Source organism: Cottoperca gobio, chromosome 20 (genome assembly GCF_900634415.1).
Source record: "Cottoperca gobio chromosome 20, fCotGob3.1, whole genome shotgun sequence".
In the NCBI taxonomy this organism is placed as follows: Eukaryota; Metazoa; Chordata; class Actinopteri; order Perciformes; family Bovichtidae; genus Cottoperca; species Cottoperca gobio.
The window spans coordinates 14,469,479-14,496,180 of NC_041374.1; the positions used below are offsets into that span (position 1 = coordinate 14,469,479).

At 40.6% G+C, this 26,702-nt stretch overlaps 1 protein-coding gene across 4 annotated transcripts in view; it reads right to left on the reverse strand.

Moving 5' to 3' along the window:
* Nucleotides 1–780: 780 nt before the first annotated feature.
* The window catches only part of ccny (cyclin Y), a 32,879-nt gene continuing 6,957 nt past the window's right edge, over nt 781–26,702 (reverse strand). The window contains exons 2-12 of one of the 4 annotated variants that reach the window (XM_029457626.1): nt 16,149–16,223; nt 14,910–14,930; nt 13,424–13,458; nt 13,220–13,243; nt 12,570–12,670; nt 12,413–12,448; nt 11,955–12,012; nt 11,518–11,637; nt 7,667–7,833; nt 5,093–5,255; nt 781–4,144 (exon numbers count right to left, since the gene is read on the reverse strand). In XM_029457626.1, the coding sequence (XP_029313486.1) occupies nt 4,028–4,144; nt 5,093–5,255; nt 7,667–7,833; nt 11,518–11,637; nt 11,955–12,012; nt 12,413–12,448; nt 12,570–12,670; nt 13,220–13,243; nt 13,424–13,458; nt 14,910–14,930; nt 16,149–16,223 (917 nt within the window). In that variant the 3' untranslated portion in view covers nt 781–4,027. The remainder of the gene's footprint in view (nt 4,145–5,092; nt 5,256–7,666; nt 7,834–11,517; nt 11,638–11,954; nt 12,013–12,412; nt 12,449–12,569; nt 12,671–13,219; nt 13,244–13,423; nt 13,459–14,909; nt 14,931–16,148; nt 16,224–26,702) is intronic. The other 3 variants (XM_029457627.1, XM_029457628.1, XM_029457629.1) reach the window with 3 other exon arrangements.

Genomic DNA, 26,702 nt, shown 5'->3' on the forward strand with positions numbered 1-26,702 from the left:
ACTTTTACAGTACAGTACCTGCTCAGCACCAAACAGGAGACACTCAAAGTTCGCAAATAGCTGGTGAACCTTTTGCCAAAGAATAATCCTAGCCTGCTACAAATTTAGCATCTCTAAATAAACAGACTTGACATAACACAACCTCACTTTCATCATTTAGTATATTGAGGTATAGCAGTCTACAGATGCTTACCAAGGCTTTTTTTTTTACCAGTGCCTTCTGGACCACATTGCATAGAGAATGAATCTGGACTTCAATTAGTTGAAACAAATGAACTGACAGCCAAACTGAATAAGAGCTACAGTATATCTGTTCATTAACCCAGGAGACGTGGTTTTAAGGGGACATGTGTGTGTCTGGGAATAGTATTTCAAACGTACATGTTTGATGTTCATAAGAGATGTTGGGAAATTGCTCTCACCAAAGCTCACAGCACCTCTTCATCTCATTGAATTGACTTGTATAGCAATTACCAAAGCAGCGATTGAAATGCAAATCAAGGCTAACATGCAGGATTAAATGTGTCCCTCAGTGACAATATACTGTAGTGTAATCTCTGTATTACCACTTGCTCTAAGCATTCAAATGTTTCTTTCTGACAGAAGAAACCCTGCTAAGTCACATCAGTTGTACAATACAATACAGTAGCAGTACATATTGAAATATTGTGACACCTGGGTAAAAGACTTTATGTGAAATGGTTTGCGGTCTCAGAGTAAGTGTGTGTGTGTGTATTGGGTGAATTCATCTTTCAGATTAAACAAGAGACAAACACTGGGTTTATTGCAAGGTTTTAAAGTTTAATTCTTGCACAGGTTTTACTAAACATTGCTTAAGAAGATAGAATTGGGAGCAGTTTTGAAATCATAGTTGAAAACAAAGAGAAAAACAGATCTGAGTTTGGCAAACTGAGAACAAGAACAGAATGACAGAAAAATAATACACTGACAACGGCAACAGAATACAGCACAAGATGTTGAAACTATTAATCATTGAAAAAAATACAAATAAATAAGTCACAGCTACTGAAGTTGACTGATGTTAGCACATGAGATCGCCACGATCAAAGCAAAATGTGTATATTCTAAAAGTTGTCTTCGAAGAGAAGAAGAAAAATCGAGAGAAAAGTAAAACTCTAAGCAGAGGTAGAGTTCAGTGCACAAGGCTATTACACACACCTATTAACCAGCCGACAGGACGCCACAGGCCCATGGTCTTTGCTGTCGGAGTACATTTTCCACCTCAGGACTCACTTCTGGGTCTACAAAAACACCAGACTGGGCTGTATGCACACACATACAATAAATAGGATATACACTCTTTGAATACCTCTAACAGTTAGAACCTACGACAGCAACTCCAGTAACCTTACTTTCTTAAAGACACATTTTGCACTCATTCAAAGCACCATGCAAAACAACAGTTCTTTCCAAGACCTTTTGTATATACTTCATGTGCAAGTGGGCTGGGTGGGAGCAATACGTCCCACAGGATCTTCCTTCATTTCTCCACGACTTTGGTTCGCTTCTGTCCCTTCTCACACCTGCTGCTCAAGGTTGGAAATCTCACTGACCTGACTGCTTCTCTAGTAGCTTGACAAACAACAGCACTTGAATCACAGATGTGACAGATAGAGGCTTGCAGAAGGGTCTACGCTGATGTCACATTTGAATTTGGACTTTCATCTGACCCTTTTCGTTTTAAAATCCATTTTAAAAAAAGAAGCTATGTTTGTGCCCTTTTCAAACATTTCCAGGTTATACACAGACAGTTTACCGTCTGTTCAATGGTGTAGTGGAGGAACATGGGAGTTCAGTTGATCATAAGGCCAACAACCACTGTTATGAAGTTTATATAATAGAAGCATTACTTCACATTTTTATTAAACCATTCAAGTGTCAAAACTGGAATGAATTAAACCATAAAGTATAGGTTTACCCTTCACTAGATACCTGTACATATTCTTATTTCTGATTTTAGGAAATGTCAAGGACCTCAGGAAGTGATTTGTTCATGAAGAAAAACAGTTTCACTTATTTTCAGGAAATGCAAGAAACTGAGGAGCCCAAAACTGACACAACAATGTAAAAGGTGATCAGCAAAGTCAAAGAATTACTGAATATATAACTGAATACATCAATAAATAATAGTTTGTTGAACAAAAAGAAATACAAAGGTTTTTTTGCTATGAAAATCATTGGAATAACAATAGTATTTCTTGATGTATTCTGTATTACTGTGTTTTTTACTGCATTTGATCAGTTACAGGGCTCCATAAGAAACAAGCATCATTGCTTAAGAACATGGATCTGGCAATGCTTCCACAGAGTGGGGGTTAGAAAATATATTTTAAATTACAACAAATAATAATAAAAAAGAAAAGAAAAACAGATTGAATTGCCTCATATTATCTATATATCATACAGTATGTAACACATTAAGAATTGGCATTTTCAGCAGTGTGAAAACATCGTAACAAGAAAACCGACCAAAACAAAGTGGTGTCTCCCATTTCAATCTTAATACTTCACCTTTGTCTTTAATTGATTTGTAATAAGAACATGGAATCCAACATATTTACCACCACCCTCGTGTACAGTAAAAACTGATCCGATATACATATTACAACATCATTCATTTTTTTTACAGTACAGTCCAGTCTACAGATTTTGCACACCGGTGCTGCATTTACACTGTACAGAGACAATTTAGCAAAATGTATACAATCTATCTTTTTGTAAGCAGTGTTTGAATCGTCACTTAATGCTTTTTGATTTATTTGGGTACTCTCCAGAACAACACAAAACCACCCTGAAAAATAATCATGCGTTTTGTGGCTCCTAAATGTCAATATTCCATTTGTGCTGTTTCTTTGTAAGCTGGAAGAACCATACAAAATGTTAAAGAAAAACAATACAGTTATTTGTTCTATTCCTGCAGTAGAAAGGGGATAAGTGTTACACTAGCTTATTGCAGGCACCACAGGTCAGGACAATGGCAGTGAATTAACATAAGATCTACAGTACGACGTCTCATGTGTGACGTCTCACGTCTGACTGAGAGTAGTGGACCGCCGTCTTCCAAGTATGCACGCTTCATTGCATTTAATTACAACAACAAAGCAACGCATGAATATTGCTTTCCTGTTATAGCTGTATCTGAATTATGGCTGGATGGCGTTGCTGTTAGAGAAACTGTAACTGTAATAGTACAAGTTGAATCCCCAGATCCTGTCAGAACGCCCCGGAGCAAAACACTGATTTGCTTTTTCAACGTTGGTTCTCTGACTGAGAACTTGAATTAAATGGCTACAGTGTAAGTGAATACGACGTGTAGTCTAGTCAATTTATCAACAAGGAAACGGTGGAATGTACGTACATGTCTTGGATCTGCTCGCAGAAGTTTCTGCTGGATGGGAATGCAAAAAAAAAACCCAGATAAACACCAACAAAACAAATTGAGGAATTGAGCATTTAAAAATTTAAATGTGCCTATAAGCGGTCCAAAAAGATATCCTCTCATGCTTCAGGTAGGGAAGGAAGTGACTGAACCAGAAGATTAAAATGAAAGGAATGTACACGGCCTCCCTCAATCAAGCGTACAAGCCAGTGGAGCCTCAGAGGGAGTTATGGAACGCTGTTGTCGCTGTCGCCTGTTGTTTTTCCACATTAAGCTTGTTCCTATTTTCTTTTCACGTAGTCTCTCATATATTGCCACTTGTATTTGTGGTTGGCCTCTTCTTCTGCACAACTTTCACTCACACACACTTCAGTTTGGTTCAGCTCAGCTCTGTTTGGTTCAGTGCAGGCAGCCAGTGGAACTTCTTTTATGTACAACAACCAGAGAGGGTGCAATCACACTTGTAAAAGTGCCAGCTTGTGTTTGTGTTTGTGTGTGTGTCTGTGTCTGTGTGTGTGTGTGTACTGATCCACAGGACTGCTGCCCACCTGGTTTGCCTGATTACCCAGGCGGAAATACAGTACAGTATGTCTGACAGGTCTATCTGCGTGCTACAGGCGGCCAGTGTTAGGAAATGATGGCAGGACACCACCGCACCACCGTCAGGTTGTCTGCGCTCACTGACCGCTTCTTCGCTTGTTTCTTCAAGTCCTTGTATATGTCATCACACAACCGAGAGATGGCCTGAAAGACGAAACACAACATCAGTGCGTGTACAATATGAGAGACGACAATCAATCGACCAAACAGGAAGTACGTCCACAACACAAGTGCAGTCACCAGAAAGTGAGATCATCAAGGGTTAAAATCCTAGCTTTTTGTCTGAAGGCGTTTTAGCTCATTTATTTTATTACTTTTTTGATTAATGGCTTAAAGTATCCGGATGGTTTTCATGGGACTTGTTGTTGGCATTATTGTGGGGCATGGTCCCAACATATTCTACTCTTAGACTGGAAATCACCAGATTCTCCATCTTTCAAAAAAGGGTCAAACAAATGTTTAGGATGTTAAGGGACCTACTTGGGAAATCTGCATCATTCTATTAATCTTCCACCCATTTTAATTAGTTTATCAATTATTGTATGAAGATAGCTCAGTCCCTCCCTTAATGCAATTTAATATGTTTTATGTTTATTTATATGTTTTCTTCTCTTATTGTGTATGTGTAACCCCTTTTTTCACAGCAGACAGTTTGACTCATTATAGCAGGAAAAGCACAGGTGAACTTTTAACATTACCAAATGGCTCCAATTCCATTAAGTGATAGTAAGCTCTACCAGTGAGACATATTTTTATTAGGTGTATTTTGGTCAAACAGTCTCGGCCTCTTTGAATGGAATTGAATAGAGTCTTTTGGACAGAGAAAAAGGAGGAGATGATGCATCTGCCAGCATCAGCGTCATCACTGCTGTGAGGCAGAGGGATGGTGGGGAGGGAGAGACAGATGTTGAGACAGTGGAGCTAATTACACAGTAACACAGTCCTTGTCCTTCACCCAGCAGGTGATCTATAGTCTGTTATCTGCGGCACTTCAAATACTAATTAGCTGAATGGCCTCAGTTCATTGTATTTCATATCCTCAGGCCACAATAAATTGGGTTCGGATTTTAAGATTTTATATGTACCACTCACCTCTAGTTTCTGGGCCTTCTCCCTGTTAAGGGGTTCCAGGGGGAAGCTGAGGTTGTTGGCCTCGGCCATGGAGCGCAGGTCAAAGTAATACTTGGCGTAGACGCTGGACGGCACGTTGATGTTGAACTGCAGCAGCTCCAGGAATTGACGCTCCAGCTCATTCCTTTCGTCAGAGAGGAAGTGTGAGTTAGATATTTAGCTAGGAAGCATTAATTAGTCAGTCTCCAAATACATTCTTTATAGAGAGACTGAAGAGGACTAGAGAGGGGTTGTTCAGTGCTCATGAGACCATCCTGGCACCTCCATCCCCTCACACAGATGTTTGGTGTTGTTTTCACATGTGCAGTACCAATACACATGCAGCATGTAAATACCCAGTACACCCACCAAACATAAGCCTTTCTTCACACTGAAAGGAGCGATATCTAAGCAAAGGGCATTATGTGTAAAATATAATATTAATCCCACATCCTGAAAATGCTATTGTCATGCATTGCCTCATGCTGCACAGCTCTGTGAGCCCTTCTGCGGCGCACTGACAGGCGCTTTCATCGGTTTATCTTCAGTCATGGTCGATTCATTTTGCATTGTAACATTCATAAGAAGCACTATCCATCTCTTCTTCCGAGCCTTTCTACCCCACCCACGCGCAATCACAGGCGTGCAGCAACAGACGGGCTAAATTTAGACTCCATTGTAGCCAAACTGCCTAATAATGCTCCTTCCTTTTTATCTCGCTATGGCAGCTATTCAGCTATTCTCATCCATTTCTTTTTGTGTGTCTCTGCTCTTCACAGTTCTTCCCAGACTCCCCTGCAGTTATTTCAAAAGTCAAGCTTGTGTTTGTTGGGGGTGGAAGGAGGAATTCAGCAGGACCATGTTCCCGAGCATGGATTTTAAAAGGCTAACATTGACCGAGTACTGAGTCACTGTCTGGTAAATTGCCATATGGGAGCACAGCAGAACCACATTGCAGGGCTCCTCTCACTGGGAAAGAGTCCCAAACAGGTGGATGTCATTGCTCTGTAAAATCTGAGCCCAAGGACAAGAATACACAGCGACTGGTGGAGAGGAGTGTGAACGCAGCATAGGTCAGAGGTTGTAGCAGTGGCAACACGTCTCCAGCATCGTGTTTGCCCTCAGAATAATCCAGCAAAGATTCCTGTGGATTTAAGACTCATCCGGTGCACATGACAAACTGTGATGGGTCATCATGCTCAAGATGCTTCTTCCCTGTCCCTGACACGGCAATGGTAACATTTCTATTCATTTGTAATAGAGGACGACATCCAGTAAAAGCCACGCATGTCTGATTGTCAGCTTGTTGGGAACTAAATAAACCTATATAATAAACCTGCCACGTTTAAAGCTTGGTGACATGATAGCATGTGCATTTATACTATATCTCCATTAGGAAAGGTGCAAGAATAACTGATGGAAACTGACGGTGCATGGTTTTTACAAGCCTACTCACATGAATCTTGGTCTAATGATGGGGAGACGACATCTTATTAGGTGATCAAACTTTATCATGAGGCTAAGTTGTATTTAACTGGGCTAACCTATTGCATCGCTGCTTTTATGGGACCAGTCCAAGAGCAACAACCAAAGACAAACTGGGAAGAGGTCGCCACAAACATGCCCGGACCACCATAGATGACGTGACTGAGCACATCCTTGAACCCAGGCTGACCCCACAAACACTTTGAGTACTGTCAGCATTGGGAAGACCCTGAATGTTGGTCTGTAAATGTGGGTGAAGACAGGGACAGTAGTTTAGAGGAATGGTGAATAACAATGGCTGAGACTGTATACCAAGTCAGATCAACAGCACACTTCAAAGAGGGCTCAAACTATTAATTGATTAATTCAAATCAAAACATTTATTGCCATTTTCAAGCAAAAATGTCAATAAATCACTGGTTGCCGTTTTTCATTTTGTTTGGTTGTTTTCTATTATAGTGAACTACTTTTGAGTTTTGGGCCGTTCATTGAACTAAACAATATGAAAAAGTGAACTTCTTCTGAGAGGCATCTTCCACTGTCTTTTCTTTTTTCATGTTATAGACCAAAAACAGGAAAACTCGTCTTTAAAATATTCAATAGCATTTGCCAACCGGATAATTATTGGCTGTTACACATAAACTCAACCAGCAAGATATAAAGTTCATTTATCAACTGTAGCCAATTTGTTTTGGCCTGCTCTCAATAGATTATGCAAATGAAATGCTGTTATGTGTTAGTAATTGTAATAAGATTACATTCTTTTAGCAAAAAAAACCCACATAGGCGGGCACCTTCAGAACACAAAAACACCATCATCTCTAATACATTTCATGCATACTAAATGTTGTTATGCAAAACAAAATTAAACTGGTACAAAACAAAACACACAAGAAACAAAACACTGCAAATGAGGCTCCTGTATGTTAATAACCACTGGCAGCAGCTGCTAACATTTAGCGTATCTGACCTCAGCCTACAGAGCTTCTTGTTGTGTGCATTGCATTTCTATGCACTTTTGGCCTCAATATTAATTAAATGCAATGTTTTGGTGTGTATGCAGCAACTCACATGTCCTCCACTGTGATATCCTTGAGAATTTGGCAGTAGTCGACGTTCCAGACCGCCTGGTCGTCCCACACCTTAGATGCCAGGAGGATGGCTCCCAGCACGATCCGCTTCCAGTTGACAGGGCAAATGTCGATCTCAGCGTAGGTCAGGAGCCTCTCCAAATACACCTTGGACAAAGAGAGGTCACATGTCAACACCTCATAAATATTGATCTTTTATACTTATTTGAAGGTACAAAATTGGACACATAACTTTGATCGCTGTGAATTCTGCCTTTTGTTCCATGAATAACGCATTATAACAATAGAACAGAAGCTTGCATTAATGCATTTTCCATTATTTATTAGCATTTCCTCAAGTGTTTCTGTGTTTAACTAGCCTCGGCTGTCCCGGTCTACATTCATTTTCTTCGAGTTAGTTTGCTGCTTTGCAGTTTTGCAGTCTCCTGCCTATTCCTCCTCCAGGTAAAAACCAAAATAACAAGATGTCAGAAGAAATCCAGCTTCCCCCCCGGAGCTGGCTCATTAAAATGTCCATGTGGATCGAAACATTCCCCCTCTCCTCTCTCCCCATTTCCATTTCTCTCGCTCTGCTTCGGTAGCCAGAATTCCCACAGTCTGCGGATCACAAAGACTGAGCCTGCGGGCACCTGTTCCTTACAAGTTGGAATACTTGTACAGAAGCTGATTCTTCTGATCATCATTCTATTAGAAGGACAATGTCAAGCATGAAAGCTGCAGTGATCTGCTGGAGACGACTAAATGGAAGCTACAGTATGCCTCACAACGCTAATTTTTCTCCACTACACACGCCAAAAAAACACAATGCATGTAATAACACGATGTAATAAGTCCACCAACATACACGTGTCAACTTTTCATCTTCTGTCATCTTTTTTGCAACATTCTTTATTTAAATTTGTATTTATTTGTATTTTTTAATATGGATTTGTTAATAATATTATATTAGTTTAATATTTAGTAAACTTGGTAAATATTTAACTTGTTTTTTATTTTGGTATTTGTAGCACTTTAGCTATTTTCTGAACATGTCATTTGCTAAAGTTTGTAACAGCCATGATGTAATAAAAACAATAGATCTTATTCTTGTAACTGGCTCACCAGGAACTACATTTTTTTTCATTTTCCATAAATAAAATGTAGCGCAGGCTCAGCTGAATACCAGACCATCTCAGATGACAAGCCTGACAAAATAAAAAGGATTTTCTGCAGAGAAGCTGCATTTATTTATTTTTAATGGCAGAGAGGAATACACGCAGAACTGTCAGTGTTATGTGATTAAAACCTAAACAGAATCCCAGAAGACTGTTGGTAATAATCTATTAGTTGATGCTTATTACCGTCTAATTATTAGATATAAAAATGGTACCTCGTGGTTTGGATAAAAGCAAAGGTTGAAAAAGATCAATAAAAATATACTTTTATGCTATTTTGCAGCCCGGTTTGACTCGCCTACTAGACAGCTCAGGAGGCTAATTGGACAAGTCATGCTGGGTTAGGCTTTGTGCCTGCAGGCAGTGCTAACCTGTCACTGTTGTGGCCCAGAGCCTGCCAACAGACACCACATATACACATCTGGCAGCGGGCAGCATTGAAGAAAGACCGCATGAAATGAGAGGCAGACCACATGCTGAAGGATATGAATGCAGCAGCACGGGGAGAAAACTACACAAACAAGCACAACAAACAATCCAGAGACGGTGGCAGTTGACAAACAGCCGCCCCGCTCAACCACATTACATCCAAATTATTTATTTTGTGATTCTTGGGCCGACGTCAGATGTGCTAACTGGGCAAAATGTGGTAATCAGGAAATGTTTGATATGGATGAAACAACATACTATTTTCATATTACTTACGGGTTTTCAGTCCTTTTTTGTGTTCAAAAAGTAATCCTGCTCTGAGTTAGAGGTGCAACAATTACTATAGAATTAATAATCAGCAACTATTTTGATAATCGATTAACCGTTATTAGTAATTGTTCATGCAAAAATGTCAGAAAAAGCTGTTTTCAGCCTCTCAAATATGGAGATTTATCTGTTTTATATCATATTAAAATGAATATCTTACAAAACAAGACTTTTAAAAGTCTCAGACCTTGAGAAACTGCGATGGACATTTTTGACTATTTTCTGACATTGTACACATCTAATGATTAATTGAGAAAATAATCGAGCGTGATGCACTTGAATCGCAGTTTATAGTTTATGAATTCCCTTCAACACATTCCTGACTGGTGGTGGTTTTAACTACATTCTATCATTCGTCAGCATTCCAAGTTTAAACTCCAGACCTTCAACATGTAGCGTTCCGCATTTCAACAACTAACCAGATAATTGACCACATGGTGCAGGACTATCCAGTGACAGATTCAAATGCAGCAGCAGTTTAACATATCAGTCTAATATGGATCATCTAGAAGTATGCTAATATTAGTAAATGTTTCTGAACTAATGATTTCTGTGTGACACACCAATGAATGACCTCTGCACCCCTGGAAAAAGGCTTTGGTAATGTTAGATGTTGAGCTGTGGAGCTCTAGCTTCACATGTTACAAACAAGCAATGTGTTTCCTGGAAATCCTGTTCTTGGTGCTTTCTGTTGGGAATCCTGAACAATGATTTGTCTCGACAAAAGACGACATGCTGATTATCTGAGTCTCTGTCATCTCCATTCACTAGAAAAGCTTTCCCTTTCCTATCCTGTGAAGTGACAACTGGGAAGGGCAGGAACACTCCCCTGTCTAAAGTTAGCTGTGTCAGCTAAGCTAACATAATAACCACCAGCCAGCCGCCCTATTCAATTACTGCTGCATGCCAGACGTTACTCTTGGGGACTGGAAGAAGGAGGCCGCGTGCAAGACTGTGTGTGTGTGTGTGTGTGTGTGTGTGTGTGTGTGTGTGTGTGTGTGTGTGTGTGTGTGTGTGTGTGAAGTCTGACACATCTTTGCTACAGACACAGAAACACTGACAGATACTGTGCATCGGTGTGCTTGCTTTCCCATCACTCTCTGGAAACAAGGGGCCCACCCATACACGCACGTCACACGTTGGTGCATCTGTCAGGAAGCAGAGCAACTTAATACGAGGCCACCAGGCCAGCCATATCAGAGCGACAACGTGTCGAAAGAGATGTTTCTGGGCAGATGAGCGGGCAGGGAGAGAGAGTTCACTTCCAACTTAACGTGGCTGCTAAAGAAAAACCAGCAGGAGCAAATTAACCTTATGTATCAATTTAATTGTCTTCTTTAAACACTTGTATAATTACAGAACACATGTAAATAATCTGGTTAAAAAATGAAGACGAAATGGAAGGAATTGTCATGTTTGATGATAAGATAAATCTCACAACATGAATGCTGCAAGGGTTTTTAATACAGGTGAGCGGTGCAGAGTGTCATACAGTAAGTCGTGGTGAGAGAGCCGGCTGTACAGCGAAGCACCAATTATATCCTTGCTACAGGCACACAGACATACTTCACGCCTCAGTAATTCTGAAAGGAAACTGCGCAGATCAAACCGATCTTGTCCCAATTATTGTGTCACCTTCCAATGTTCTGGTCTCTCTGTGAGGTTTAGTTAACATTTCAACATTTTAGAGGACACAACCTCTGGAGGGATATATCGAGCATTTCATAGGATCCGGGGGAAAGAGATGAGGTCCAAAGTCTATAGGACGGCGATAGAAAGAAGACAGCGCTTGACACTAAGGAGCGCAGAAAGAGAATCAGGAAGCAACACTCCCTCCTGGTGTCAGCACTGAAACACACACACACACACACACACACACACACACACACACACACACACACACACACACACACACACTTACCAACGTGACAATGGCACACTCAGCGGTGAGCTGTGCGGCGCTGAACAGCGTCCTGACAAAGCGATAGATCTGCTTCTGCTCAGGGTCGTGTTTTTCATAATCCGGAGGAATTTCAGACTTCTAAAAACAGAAAATGACATCAAAATGAAAATGAAAGATTCACTCTGTTCACAACATTTGATGAGATTGTTTACCACAAATGGAAACACAAGGAGCAAGGTGAGACTTCTGCTTACAAACGAGTATTCACTTTGATTAGAGTGCTCGGTAGTTGTCTGATAAGGAGCATGACAATACATTTGAATGATCCAGATGGTCCTGAGATTACAAGAAAGGTTTCCCTCCGTGGGCATCTGCTGTTCATCAGCTCGCGTGGTTTGTCCTGTCAGCTCTACAGCATTCACGTAATGAAAACATATCTTCAGTTAAGGCCTTACCGTGAGCGGGTGCAGTTTCTCATTGAAAATGTCTATCAACATTCTTCCGTCGACTTCTCTGGAATGACAAACAGATAGGGGGAACATCAGAGTATGGTAGGAAAACAAAAAGCAGATGGCATGAGACTCATTTCATTTCAAATATGAATTCCCCCTCTGTGATGTCTGATTGCCTGTTCAAGAAGCCATTCATGTGCACTTCAAATGTGTAGTGAATAGAGAAAAATAAAAAAGGATGTAACTTTACCCACCACATTTTATTGCAAAAAGAAAGCCAATATCATCACACTTTCAACATAAGCCTTGGGATCAAAAGGGGGGGCCACTTTTTTCTGCCAAGGTTTATCTTTGTCTGCTAACCTCTGATGGCGATATTTGATGCAGGATTGTGAAAAGGACTGCAAATGAAGAGAAGTGACTTGCACGTACTTGTATATGAATAAAAGCACTTATCGTACCTGTTCTTTATGTGGTAGTATATTGCGAGTGCGACACTGTAAAGACAAAGAAAGCTAATTAAAACCACAATAAGAAGATAATGAGCCAGTAGACTTAGATTGAATAGATTATTATTATTATTATTTCACGTTTGGGCTGAAACGATTATGTAGTTACCATTTGATGGTGTATTTGAGGTTGGGCTGACTGACGGTGCTGTCATCGAGGAATATGGTGGAACATGAGCTGTACTTCCGTCTCACCAGGCCTGGATGATGCTGGAGTTCACACACGCATACAGACAGACAGACAGACAGACACACATGCACGTCAATCTCTATTTCTGTCATACTCCAGCCAAAAGGCCTGCTAACAGCTATGGAAAGTAGGGCACCTGTAAGCCCACAAACTAATTCTGCCCTCTGACATGGTTGCATGCAGGAATGGCATTTATGGTGGAGTGCACCTTTAGAGAAGCCCCAAATGTATTTATATTGGCTCATCTTGTAACAACTCCTTTGCTCTTGGCACATACTGAGCGATCATGTCAATTGGGTTATTCCATTTTTTGCTCTAACTCAAAAATAATGTTTTTCCAAGATTAACACATAAATATAATTGCATATTTGATCAATTGCTGAAGGACAACGATGAACAACACCATAATGTGATGAAACTGCCACTACTACATCTACATAATGACATTTAACTACATTAACTACATGCTCATTACACACATGTGACTACAACTAGAAGTGGAATCTTAGTGGTTTGGAAAGGGAGGGACAATGATTGGATTATTTTTGGGGTCATTTTGAGGACTTTACCTTGTTCTCCGAAATGTGTGTGAACTTGCAAAAAATACAAGACATTAAAATCACCGATTGCACAATTATCATATTCACAATTGTATCACACTATCAAATAATTGACAGTTGAATGATTAAATTCATGAGAGTCTTAAGCCTTAGTGAAACACCCACTTCTACCCTTTTTAATGAATCACACACGATGTGCTTTATCATACTTACGTGGTTGATGTAAAGGCTCTTCCGTTTCTCTCGAACTGAAAAGGAAAATGAGAGAACAGGGTCAGCGGGGTCGAGCAGCAATACGCACTTCAAACTCAAGTGCAGTACACAACCTTGACAGACAGGGAGCAGCATTTGTCCAGGGTTAATCCAGGGTTAAATTCCCTATGCTATAGATTTTGAGAAGATATTGGATGAGCAGCTCTTTTTTCACTAATTATTGTGCACTACATTAAACAAAGCCCGGCAGTTTTAGCAAACACTATTCTTAATGTGAAAAAGAAAAGCATTGCAAAAGCTTTTAAATGGCTTCTCTCCTGCTGTATCGGAAATTGTGTTTTAAAAGTGCGGGAATGAGGATGAGATAATGATTTGATCCATTCATCATTTTGGCAAACATGAGTCCAAATTTAATGAAACATAAGTGGCTGCTTTATTCAAGAGGAGATTGTAATTTGAGCTCTTTCTGTTCATACAAATGCGAATTCTGCTTAATGGATGTGATCGTTTCCTAGTTTAATATAGCTCACTGAGTGTGTGGCATCTCTCGCACACACACACACACACACACACACACGCACACACACGCACGCACGCACACACACACGCACGCACGCACACACACACGCACGCACACAGCTGTGTTTCAGCACTCATGTGGTTATGTTCGTTTGTGCATCCATGTGTGTCTATATGTGTATGTTCGCTCTGATGTAGGAGAACACACAAGGGGGGGAAAGATTGTCGGCAAAGCAAACTGGAGCAGATGCAGAGCGCAGCATCACACATACATACTGTGACCTAGTCTGTCTCTCACCTCTCGCTCTCTCACACACACACACACACACACACTCACACGCACATTTTTCTTTACTCCTTTGTGGCTGTGGACACCGCTTTCTAGCAAATGGCAGCAGGCCTCTTGCGTTATAATTAGGGCTGCATATTTTAGTGAACAAAAACAATCCTGGCTGCAGTGATACCTGAATTGATTTCTGAAATAATAAGAAAGAAAATCTTTTTTTCTTTTTTTTTTTTTAAACCGACAACACTGACACATTTAATGTGTCTTCTATATCACGTGCTGTGATGCGTGTGTCTAATCACAGATTCATACTCCCAGTTGAATCTTGAACTTTTATTTAATTCACAACCCCTCTGTAGGACAGACTTCTTAATCGCTGCTTGTGAGGACAATAAACAGTCGATATGTGTAATTTCAGTTATCAAATCCCAATTATTTGCAGCCCAGTGCAGGCTTATTGATACAGGTACATATAGACCGACATGCACACGGGCACAAACACACGCACACATAGAATGAGATCAGCAGCTCAGCAGTGAAGGCAGGTCACCCGCGAACAGAAAACGATACAGATCAAGTACAAGAATACAGTAAAGCTTGAGACCACATGGAAAGTCCAGCCCAAACACACAGTAAGCACAGAGCTACCTGCCTACACAGACCAGACATGTACATGCTTACCTCTCTTGCTGGGCACAGCAACTGAAAAAATACAAAGTCCAAGTTGTCTCTATGTCTTGTTATATACAATATGTTGAGAAAACACACAAAGGCTAATACTATAAAAGGAGCATCAGCACCTGATATCAGATCAATACATCAGCCTTCAGGCTACACACTCTTCAGCTGAACCGGCTTTTCTCCAGTGTGTGCAAAATGGAACAATATCAAGCCTCTTATGATCAAAGTAAAGAGATTATGGCTGCACTGAATCTCAGAGACTGACTTCATCACATTTCAGTTGATTAAAATGCATTACTGTCACTCTGAAGGCTCTGAAGGGTCCAGACTGCTACAGGATCCGTCTCTCTGCCTCAAACAGATGATCAAAACACCCCAGTGTGCCTCAAAAAAATCAGACGCAATGGCAGCTGGTATAAAATCTCCACAGGAGCCTGCCTGGAGCCTTTACGGTGAATAAAGATCAACAGTACTTTTGTATAGCTCCGCATCTGAAATGCCTGCATTAATGGAACAGCTTGCTTTCCCACAACACGGGTGGCATATGCCATCGTTTGACTCGCATGAGTTTGAAACATAAAGATACTCTTAAAATGATTTTTTTGCAGGATGGGTTCTCGCTTTATGTGCAATCTGCCACATATAGCAACGCCGCTCTTTGAAAGACTTCGCTCAACAGGGTTTTTGAGAAACAACGGCAATTGATTAAAAAACGTACAGCGGTACGGTCAAAGGGGCCCTGAGGGAGGTGGGGAGAAGTGATGTGAACATAATCAAAAATACACTAAAGATCTTTGATGGAACTGTCTGAAATGTGTGCGTCTAATGCATTCTGCTGATGTCCACATGACTGTAGGTTTCCTGATTTACAATTCAAAAGCTGTGTGGAATTGTATCCAAGCAGTATGATGTGCTTACTTAATTTGTAATGGACTGGTGGATGATGCATGCGATCAAAGTATTGCATTGAGGCATGCATCGTTTCACAGTGCTTTAAAATTGCACATCATATTCTTCAAGCTACAGTCATCAGACAGTATGCATATAGGGCTAAGAAAGTAATCAGTAAAGACATCACAATAACACAAATTCACCTTGCCTCACACTCCATCGACCCACACCTGATACAATTATGGCCCCAGACATATTTAACATGGTTCGTACATTCTTCGGCCCTACTTTACAGGCGAAGTTTCAAAAGTAGGTTTGGGAGAAATGCAAGGTGCCCATAATGCTCACCGTCAGTCTGTGACTTGCTGAGGAAGATGGTGCTGGCCCGAGGATGATCTGAGGGGTTGTACTCCATGGGCAGATCTGAAAAAAAGAGGAAACACAAATTTAGTCCGACAGGCAGCATTCAAATTTAGACAACTGATTTATATAACATTTAAAATAGATACACTTCTGGCACAAAACAAATGTCCCTTTGAATCTGCGTAGTGTATGTTTAGCAGCTGAAGTAGTTTGACAGAATAACTAAAACACATTGCGGACTGAAAGCTTTCATTCTGAGGTTAGATGGGGTTAGGGGTTAACCACCTCTCTTGCAATGGACTGAACTAAATGGAAAAACAATCAGTCAGCCAACAGTTTGCTGCAACAGCACTGTGTAAACGGTGGTTTGTAAATCGATGTGCTATGCAAACACACTAGAAAGGTATAGATTTGTTTTAGGTCATTGTTTGTACACACATAGGCTACCACCTGGAATCAACCACCAGATCAGAAAGTAGCTGGGAATAGAAACCGCAATAAATCCCACGAAAAAGATCTTGGAGCATTCGATGAGCTGATGAACTCTGACAGCAGGTATTTACAACATCTCTCCTCCGAGTGCGACACTGACTGCTGCAGGATACAGCCATCGGCCACCAGGTGCTCTCCGTCACAAGGTGTCTGCAATAAGTCCTTAAGACATGTACATTTCATACAAATATAAATATAAGACAAATGTACAAATAACTGAGTTAAACATGAAACACTATTTAAAATAGGACCTTTACAACAACATCTAAGACTTAAATTAGCTCTCATTTGATACCAACACATTTTAAATTCACAACGTCAACTTTCTCTACAATGGAGAGGTAATGAAATGCATTTTCATTTCCAAAAATGTCTCAAGTGTTGTAAAAAGCTATTGGTATCTTTACATTAGTGTTATCAGATTGTTCAGACGTGAGATACATGAGTGACTAATCGTCACCATATCTATTTGATTCTGGTTTACCTTCTGAAATGTATTATTTATTTATTTTTGATGGCTAAAGAGAATGTGACTGCCTCTTGCTAAGTGTTGTTTCACTAAGTACAAGTTTTTTCTTTTTCATTATTGAATAATCTATTTGCTATTTTTTTATAAACTGATAATCATTTAGCCTATAAAATGTCAAAAAATGTGACTAACACCCATCCCAAGTTCCCAGAGCCAACAATATGCTAAACAAACCATATTCCTTGTTAGACTCACATGCACTAAACCAGAACCCGTGACAGACACTGTTGCCTGGCAGAAGGCTGCTATTTAAAACCACTGAATATATCAGTATCAATTCTGTGTCCTAGTTCTTTGCCCCGATTAAATCTCACAGGCAGAAACATGAGTTCTTATTGTTTAATTATAAACAAGAAATGTACAAAGGTATTGGTATTCGATTGATTCTTGCACTGTGTTCTAAGCCTGCAACCCTGGTGTGTGTATAGCTGTGGCTGGCGAGTGAAACAGAACCGCTGCAGTTTGAATAGTGGATTGGTACTATATCGCCACGGTTGCTTTAAGTTTATGGTGGCCTGGTGAAGGGATTTAATATCCTGAACAACCTTGGAGGAAAGATTTCCAGACAGACTAATCGAGAGAAAGAGAAACAGATGCCAAGAGACAGAAGAAGAGTGACAAGCTGGTAATGAGAGAGAAAATGGCAAAAAGGGCAAGAGAGCTGAACATGAAGTGGTGAGAGTGAACGATTCAAAATATGACTGACAGGGAGAGAGAAGGCAGCAGGGGTGGCAAGAAGAGAAAAGAGAGAAAATTATGAAAAGAACATTGACATGGGAAGGGATGAGAGGAGGACATGAAAAACTAAAATAGAATGAGAGAGAAAAGGTGAGGGGAAATCGGGGAGAATGAAAGGAGAGGAAGTGAAGAAGAAAAGGTCAACACGCTTCAGTATAAAACCTTGTGGAAATCAGCATGTTTAATGTAAAACTTTAGATCTACCATTAAAACACACTATGTAATGACGACTACACAGCATACAGCCACTTCCATCACACTGCAAATTACACATGTGAGCCACTGCTATTGTATCCAAACTCTTTTGAACCACTGTCTTTTTGTGTTTGAAGGCCCCTTGAAGAGCCTCAAAGGACACACACACACACACACACACACAGTCATAATGTAGGAGGAAGTAACACACGGTGCTGAATTAAAGATGGGTGTGTGGGAAGAAGCAAAGAGCAGTGAAGGAGAACTGAAGGTAGATTAATGACGCTGCACACACTGCTCAACCATTAATGAAGGATGCTGTACACGCAGAGCGCACTCACTCACATAAGCATTTGGAACACATCAGTCACAAATAACTTGATAGCTTAATTTTTGTGTGATAATACATTTTTACTTTGAAATTGCACATAAATAATTCAGAGAGTAAAGCTGTTTTTCTTAAAAAGGGACAGTGTATGGGATTTGGGGTTGTAGATTGCAATTGTAGCCAACTGAGAATACCCCTCCGCTCAACACTCCCTTTCCAAGACAAAACCGTGGTAATGCCCAAAGCATCTTTCTGGACCCTACACTCGCTCAGAGGCCATCCTTACCATAACACTACTTTAAAAGCATTGAAATTCAGTTGATGTTACCGCAGTTTTACTAGCATGTCGGGGAACTATGGTGACCTTTGGCTAACATAAAAATGCGTATCTAGAGCCAGGGTTTGGTTAGTCTGCTCTGAGCTTCTGTAGAAACATGGCGGTGCAACATAGCCGGCTCCGTGGAAGAGGACCCTCTCCCTATATGGATATGAAGGGCTCAAGTTAACAAAAACACAAAGACTCGTAGATTCAGGTGATTATACACTAATGAAAACATAATTATGAATATAATATTCCATGTCTGCTGATAGATCCCCTTCCTACTACACACTGTCTCTTTAACCCCTGGTGATGTCACATTTTTAACACAGGAAGCTGACCACAGACCCAGGGAGTGTCCTTCTACATGTCTGGTGTCAGTGACCTTTGCCGTGGTTCCACCCTCCCCAGTTTTCTACAACCTGGGGTAGACGAAAGCACCCAACTTCCTGCGTTTCAGGAAGTGGAGAGGAAATGAAGTAAGGGGTGACCGTAACACATTGTTAGGGAGGTAGGCTGAACAAAGAGTGGAGGGAATAGGTCAGTGTATAGATTTAAGCCAGACGTGTTTTAGGTTTCACCATTAAACCCTGCAGAAGACACACAAACACCTCTAGAAAGATGGACACTAAAGCAGCCACAACTCAGTGCCCTTATTCCTATAGTTCTCCTCTGAGTGTCTCCCCCATGCACACTAGAGGCCCATTCCAGTGTTCCATTCAAAGAAAAGGAAATCCATCACCTGGGCATTGTCTTGTCGTGTAAGTAACTGCACAATCACACAATAAGAAATAGAGAGTAGGGTACGGTGATATGATATGTACCATAAGGTGACATAAATGTGTCAAACATCAGAGATTTATAACATGGTAACTCACTTTTATCACCTCTGGTCGTATTAGGATATGTTGGGCATTGTTGCAAATCAATATTGAAAATTCATATGAACACTTGCCTTCATTGAAGATCGAGTTGGTGGAATTAAGTTGTCCTTCTCCATAGCATTATACTTAGAAAACTGCACTACACAAACTTGGATGCATGCAGTGCTTGGAGCAACATTTCAATTTATTTTCCTTGCACACCTACTGTTTATTCTGAAACAGGGTCAAAGGGGAAGGGCAGATTGGCAAATGTTTAAATGTTATTCCTTACAAAAACAAAAACAGGTTCTGTATATCACACCTGCGCCACATTTTAAACCAGGAAAGCCCTGAAACATGCAACTCGACCAGCTGCAACCACCTGCAGAACGAGAGGAAACTGATGCCCTTTATATTGCCTTTAGTTACATTGTGACCAGGAATATCTTTACTATTGTGGTTAGCTGTTGGCACTGTCTGCCTGCCCTGGGCTCCAGTCATGAGGGTGGCTTCGGGTTGCAACATCAGCCTAGAGAGGAATGCCCTTTGTTGGTTTTTGGCTGTCCTGCTGAGGTGCCAGCCTGGGGAGATCCAGATGCACAGTACGGCACCACCCAGCTGTCAACAGCACGCTATCAAACAATAGAGCCACAAGGTTACGCTAAGAAGCACACGGCACATCTTGTAATGCAGTGTTTGAGAAATAAGCAAGAGTTGTAGCCATTTGAAAATAGATGTGTGAAAAGGAAATCATGCTGCTTGGTTGTAGTTAGTGTGACAGTGACACTGGATAGTATTTGTGTAACTTCAATTCTGACTGTTTTGTTGCAGTTTGAAATGATGCAATCCGTTTCCACCACTGATGTGTGTGATGATTTGGGATTTTAAAATCAGTTCAGCTAAACAGTCTCAGGCTAAACTGATCTTGGAGATCAGTATTTTACTTAATGTTTGTTTCTTAAGGTGCAAGTGTAATCTAGAGTTTGTGAAGCAAATAGAGCAAAGCAAAGTCAAGCTGTCCTTTCAAAAAGGGGGCATAGAAATACCATTATTAAAAGTAGATGCACACACAGCTCCAAAAGGTTAAATGTGAAAACAATTGTTGTTGTGTGGATTTAACTTTAACAATATAAGCTCCTACTTTATTTGACTAATATATAACTCTCTATGGCTCTTTCTGTCTCACTTTGAATCGAATCCATCTACGTTTTTGGTGTAAAACATCCTCTAGAGTGCAGTTTGGAGAAGCAAAGCACACAGTGTTCATTTAACACTTATCACAGCGCAAACCTTATGACTGCACCGCCATGATTTGGCCCTGATAACACTTCTGTGTAAGTGTGTTTTAATGTGAGAAAGAAAGAAAGTGAGAGTTTGTGGATAGGGTAAAGGCTGTGAATGTGTGACAGAGGGCAGATCTTGACAGTTAAGTGGCTTTCACCTTGGATAACGAACACTTTGCAGAGCACCGGGGGGGGGGGTATGGACTCCCTGTACCTCTGTGAAAGTATGTTATCTGTGTTATGGCATTCACTACTGTATCGCTTAATGATACAGACGCTGTGTTTTCATTTCAACAGTGTGCGCGATAAGAAGGAGCTGCACTGATAAGATTTTTATGTAAAGTCTTAATAGTAATATCCCATCTGCTCACATTTCAGTGGTTATAGTCAGTAAATCTTATCTGTATGGAGGAAAATAGAAGAACAGCCTTTTATTACCACCTCAATCCTCGCCACACGCATTTAATTTGCTGGATTAATTTGCTGTCACTTAATAATGACTCACTTCCCTGATAGCTTTCAACTTTCAGCTTTCACCTACACACCTACACACCTACACACCTACACACCTACACACCTACACACAACAATGGAACAAACCGCCAGCAGCCGCATCACTGCTCTTCCTAACAGCTTAAACCAGCCCTGAGCTCGTATCATTGATCGACAACATCTGCCAAACTCCACGAAGTGTAACAGACTCATCATCAGAGGAAAAGAGCTTAGCTTTCATCAAAGAAAAGCCAACAGGGACAAGAGGATGGAGGGGAATGAGTTGGGTGAATTTTAACTGAACTGCACAGAAAAACATATTCTCATTCTGATGACTTCAGCAGAACTCGATCACTTAAACACGCTAAATATGTCTGCGTTGCAGATTTTGAGCATCACATCACAGCAAAACATTGTCATTTCAGTTTTAGTAATTTCCCCTGGTACACTGAAGTAGTCATAACGTTTTGTTCCCATCACTTCAATATTTCTTAAGATTAGACATATGTATACAAGATTACAGGCAGCAGTTAGTGGGAAGTCAAAGCAACAGCGGACTGACAACAAGTGTAGGAAGTGTTGCTGTGCCATTTGAGTCAATCGCTTGCTGAAAAAATTTTCACTGTATTTTCACATTTCTGTGAGAATGTGAAGAATACTGAGCCACAGTCAAAAGGCAGTGAAAATTAAATCACTGGTCAGCAGAAATTTCTTAGCATCCACCGAAAGTTGTCAAGACATTTTGCTAAAAAAGTGCATGCTACAAGAAAGTCTTATTATTTATCAGTATATCATAATTAATTTGTTTCAAAGTAACATAACACATCCATACCCTCTCCCTATGACCCATACATACAGACACAAATACTGTACGTCCACGAAAGGTCAAACTTCCATGGATAAGCCACGCCACATGATAAAAGACCTACAATTAAGTACAGCCTTACAGCTCTCTGTTCAGACGACTATATTAAAGCATTCACCCAGCCCAATATTCCTACAATCCATCACGGTGATTTGTTAGGACACATTCCGTAGCAGTTTACCTGACTATGTATACTGATGTGTTGGAAGTAGAGCACTGCTGTTGATAACTTTTACACTTGACGGATGGCTGTTAATAGGTGTTGCTGAATTTAACCAGCACAGAGCCGGGAAGAGGAGTAAAGAGAAGGAACAGTTCTCCCAAAGAAAGAAAAGAAAGCACCATATTGCGTCAGACAGAGCATACAACAAATTGCAAAAATCATGTTTTCAATACATGCTATGTATGTTGATATACCAAGATGATGTTGCACAGACAAAAAGATGGAGATGTTGCAAAGACGAGCAGAGAGCACTCACAAATTGTTATCGACATTTCATTTAGTGAGGCCAGTAGCTCATATTTGTTTTCCAGGCACTTAAGTCTAACATAGTCTAATTTAATGTAATGGCATTGCAACATCAGCTATTATACTTCCATCTGCTTGTTGAGGCTATGTCTAAATACTGATGACAGTGAGACTTAAAGTTGCCTAACTTAAAAGTGGATTCTGCTCATTTCTCCTCTGAATCTATAGTGAGGCAGCTTACACTCGTGTCATGTAAGCCTTTACTTTTGCTGTTCAGAACATCTGGAGCCTGCTGTTTTCCAGAAAAAAATAAAGTTGTGTGCTTTCTTCCCCAACTTTCACAAAGATGCAAAACATGAAGGTGCAAATCACGTGATGCTTTGATAAAATCTGACTTTCTTGCAATGTTTTCCTGTTTTGTCTGACCAACAGTCAAACATCCAAAGATATTCAGTTTACCGTCACGTATGACAAAGAAACGCGTGTTTGTGTTTAAGAAGACACAGCAAATGTTTATCATTTAGGTTTCAAAAAAATGGAGACAGAAACAGAGAGAGTAAAAGATAGCGCATGAGTGAGACAGAGGCAAAGTAAGGGATGTTAGGGGTTGAGTCCATGGGTAGGGAGAGGCCATAAACCCACCACCACTCTATCTCTCCCCTCCCATCCCTGCATCTTTTGCTCGCTGTAACTAGGCAACGCTGGCTTGAAACGATTCAGATGGTAGAGTCAAGCTCATCAAAGGCAAAGACAGACAGACAGCCGGGCTCGCTGTCTTTTTCCTCCTCTCTATTACTCTATCTTTTTCTGCCTGCCTCTCCCACCTGCTCGTACACTACACTCTAATTGCTGCTGGGTCTTATCGTGCGTGATGGTACAGAATGTATTGCATTGTCTTCTTTGTACATTGTACAACTAGCAGAGACAGGAAGTCATCCTTTCCAATGGAGGGTAAATGACGATCGTGAACAACAACACAATTGCAGAAGGCGATAAATACATTGATGTTCTCAAAAATGTTTGCACAGATCGAAAAAAACATAGAAAGGCTGAAAGAGCTGCACTGCTCTGGGGTCGGGGTCTGTGTTGCCAATAACGTTTGGTAAAACAGCATAAAGGAATGTGTGCACAAAGAGCTGGCAGTAAAGAAAAGAACCTTTGTGATAGGATGAAGAAAAACGAGCAAGCCTATCTGTCCAATATATTGAGGAATGTCACGGCTTTAAAACATTTAATGTTTCTGTATGAATAGACACATTTAACCAGATGCACATCTGTGACAGACCCTCTAACTGTTTCTTTTGTTTAGCTTATTGCTTACAACACCTTACACTTTATTATGTTCACACATTCACATTACTAATGTTATTGACTCGTTCACTTCACATTTGCAGCTAATTCACTTTAGTTTTATTTATACAGGTCAAATCTCATTGAGACACAGGGTCTCATTCTCAAGAGAGACCTGATCAAATGGTAACAGTGCCATACAAGTTACAGACTTACAGGACACTAAACACAGAGGCAACAGTCAATAGTACACTAATTACCTTTAATTTGCCAACTTCCACTGTGTCCAAATATGGGAATATCGGTAATGGTATAGGATCCGGGTTATGACAAATTGGGTCGTCTCTTTCCCGTTTGTGCCGTGCCTTCAAGGTAAGATTTATGAATGTCTAGTTTTGTACTTTTGGGTATTTCGTACCTAGTCGTGCAGTTTGGGGTTTGTTTGTTTGGAGTGTTTAGGTCAATTAAACAACAACAAAAAACAAGTTTGGTCAGCCTACGTGTTTGTGCTGCAGACTAGCAGTTTTGGATGTATGGGTATTGGTTTGAGAGAAAGGACAACACATTTGGGATGGCTTTTCAGAGTAAGTTAAAAGATTTTTGCACGACTTTGGCTTTGTTCTTGTTTCTTACTCGGATTCTGTTTGCCAGTTGTTTTTATGCTGGTATCATCTGGACCAGATGACACTTTTGTGCTCTGTGAATAAATGCATATGTACATAACAGCCAAGCACACTACACATGTTATTGTACCTACTGCATGCTCTCACTCCCTATTCTGAATCTAAAGTGTGGATTTTGCCCTAAAGGTTAGTGTGAAGGAACGTGAGCAGAGTCCTGGTAACCAAAGAAGCTGATGGAGACCGAAGTGACGTCTTACGCTGAAGATTTATTAGAATCTTGTATACAAGGAGAACAGATCATGAATAATACAAGCGAATGGAGATGCAGATGCATGCCTCAATATTTATCCTAAACAAGGCATTCCATCAATTGTTTACCTAAGAATTGATCACCTAGATGGCTCCTCCAATCCTAGTCAACACATTCCAAGTAAGACAGTCATAGCATCTCTCTGACCTTGCCAGTCTGTATACACTGGGCCCATCTTAACTCTTATCTTGCCGCTGTGGGCCGTAACATGAGAAGGATAGTCTAGGATCAAACTATGTATAGAGTGTAAGGTTTGAGTATATACACTAATAGATAGGAATTAGTCCAACAATTACTTAACAGTTAGAAATGTGTTTGCTGGACTGTTCAGCTGTGATGCATTATCCTGCCGCCACCGTAAGCTCCTCTCACAGCGTCCTGGTTTAATCTCTCTCTCTCTCTCTCTCTCTCTCTCTCTCTCTCTCTCTCTCTCTCTCTCTCTCTCTCTCTCTCTCTCTCTCTCTCTCTCTCTCTCTCTCTCTCTCTCTCTCTCCTCTCTCTCTCTCTCTCTCTCTCTCTCTCTCTCTCTCTCTCTCTCTCTCTCTCTCTCTCTCTCTCTCTCTCTCTCTCTCTCTCTCTCTCTCTCTCTCTCTCTCTCTCTGTGTGAGCTTCATCCGGTGTGAAGCTCTGGAAGGAGGCAAGGATGACAGAAAGGCCAAGCTCTGTCATACTCTGTCTGTGTTGACATTTTCCACACAACTCATGTTCGCACAAATATGTTGGCACACACACACACACACACACACACACACAGTATTTTATCAGTGTCGCACGCACGCAGACGCAGACATTTGGGTAGCTGAGAGATTGGAAACATTTGTATACTGTGTGCTGGGATAGGCTCCTGTGTACGGCTCTGAAATGAAGACGCTGTTTAGAACATAGATGTATAAATCTGGATTAGACTCTGATAAAAACAGAAAACTGATTAGCAGAATTGAAATCAGACTCGTCAAAAATCTATGTTCCAGGGATGCTGTTTGTATGAACCTTTCTATAATTTAGTGACTTAAAATATGAACTGAAATAGAACATCTTATCCCTTGTGCTGAAAATGAACAGATGGCACATTCACTGCACCATAATCACACTGAAGCAAACCACTGCAATATACCCAGTTAAACTATCTATTGTTGACTGTATAGCTTGTCAGGTGCGCCATGCTGGCAGATCAAGTGAACTTCCAAAAGCCAATCAGCAGCAGGTAATTACCCCCACACCTGCTCACCGAACATCCACCAGCAACTCCAGTGGTCCCATCGGATGGCTGTATGCTCAATTATCTGTATAATTGAACCCCGTGGGTTTACTCTCTACGTCCCCCACTATCAGGTGTGATCTACTCAAACAGGACTCTTTCTATAAGAGAGAGCATCATGGGATTGTACATTAACTTCCCTTACAGGAAAGTCACATGCTGGTAGAAATATGTAAATGTGTGCAATTTTCAGTAATGCACTAATGTGAAGATTGTTGCCAGTATGTATTACAGACACCAGGCGGATGAAAACGGCCAATACTGATAATAGGACATGTATGCCAGCTTCTCAATTTGAGTTTTGCCTGTATGATGATAAAATATTCCAATAAATACATTTTCAGTTACTAGGAGTAGTTTCTTCCTTAAAAAATATTAAGAAATATTAGAAGACCTACAATGTACTAGTAAAACAAGGAGGTAATCTTTCTAGGGTAAACACATATATGCTGATCGCTTCATCCACACATTGCAGTGTATGTAGA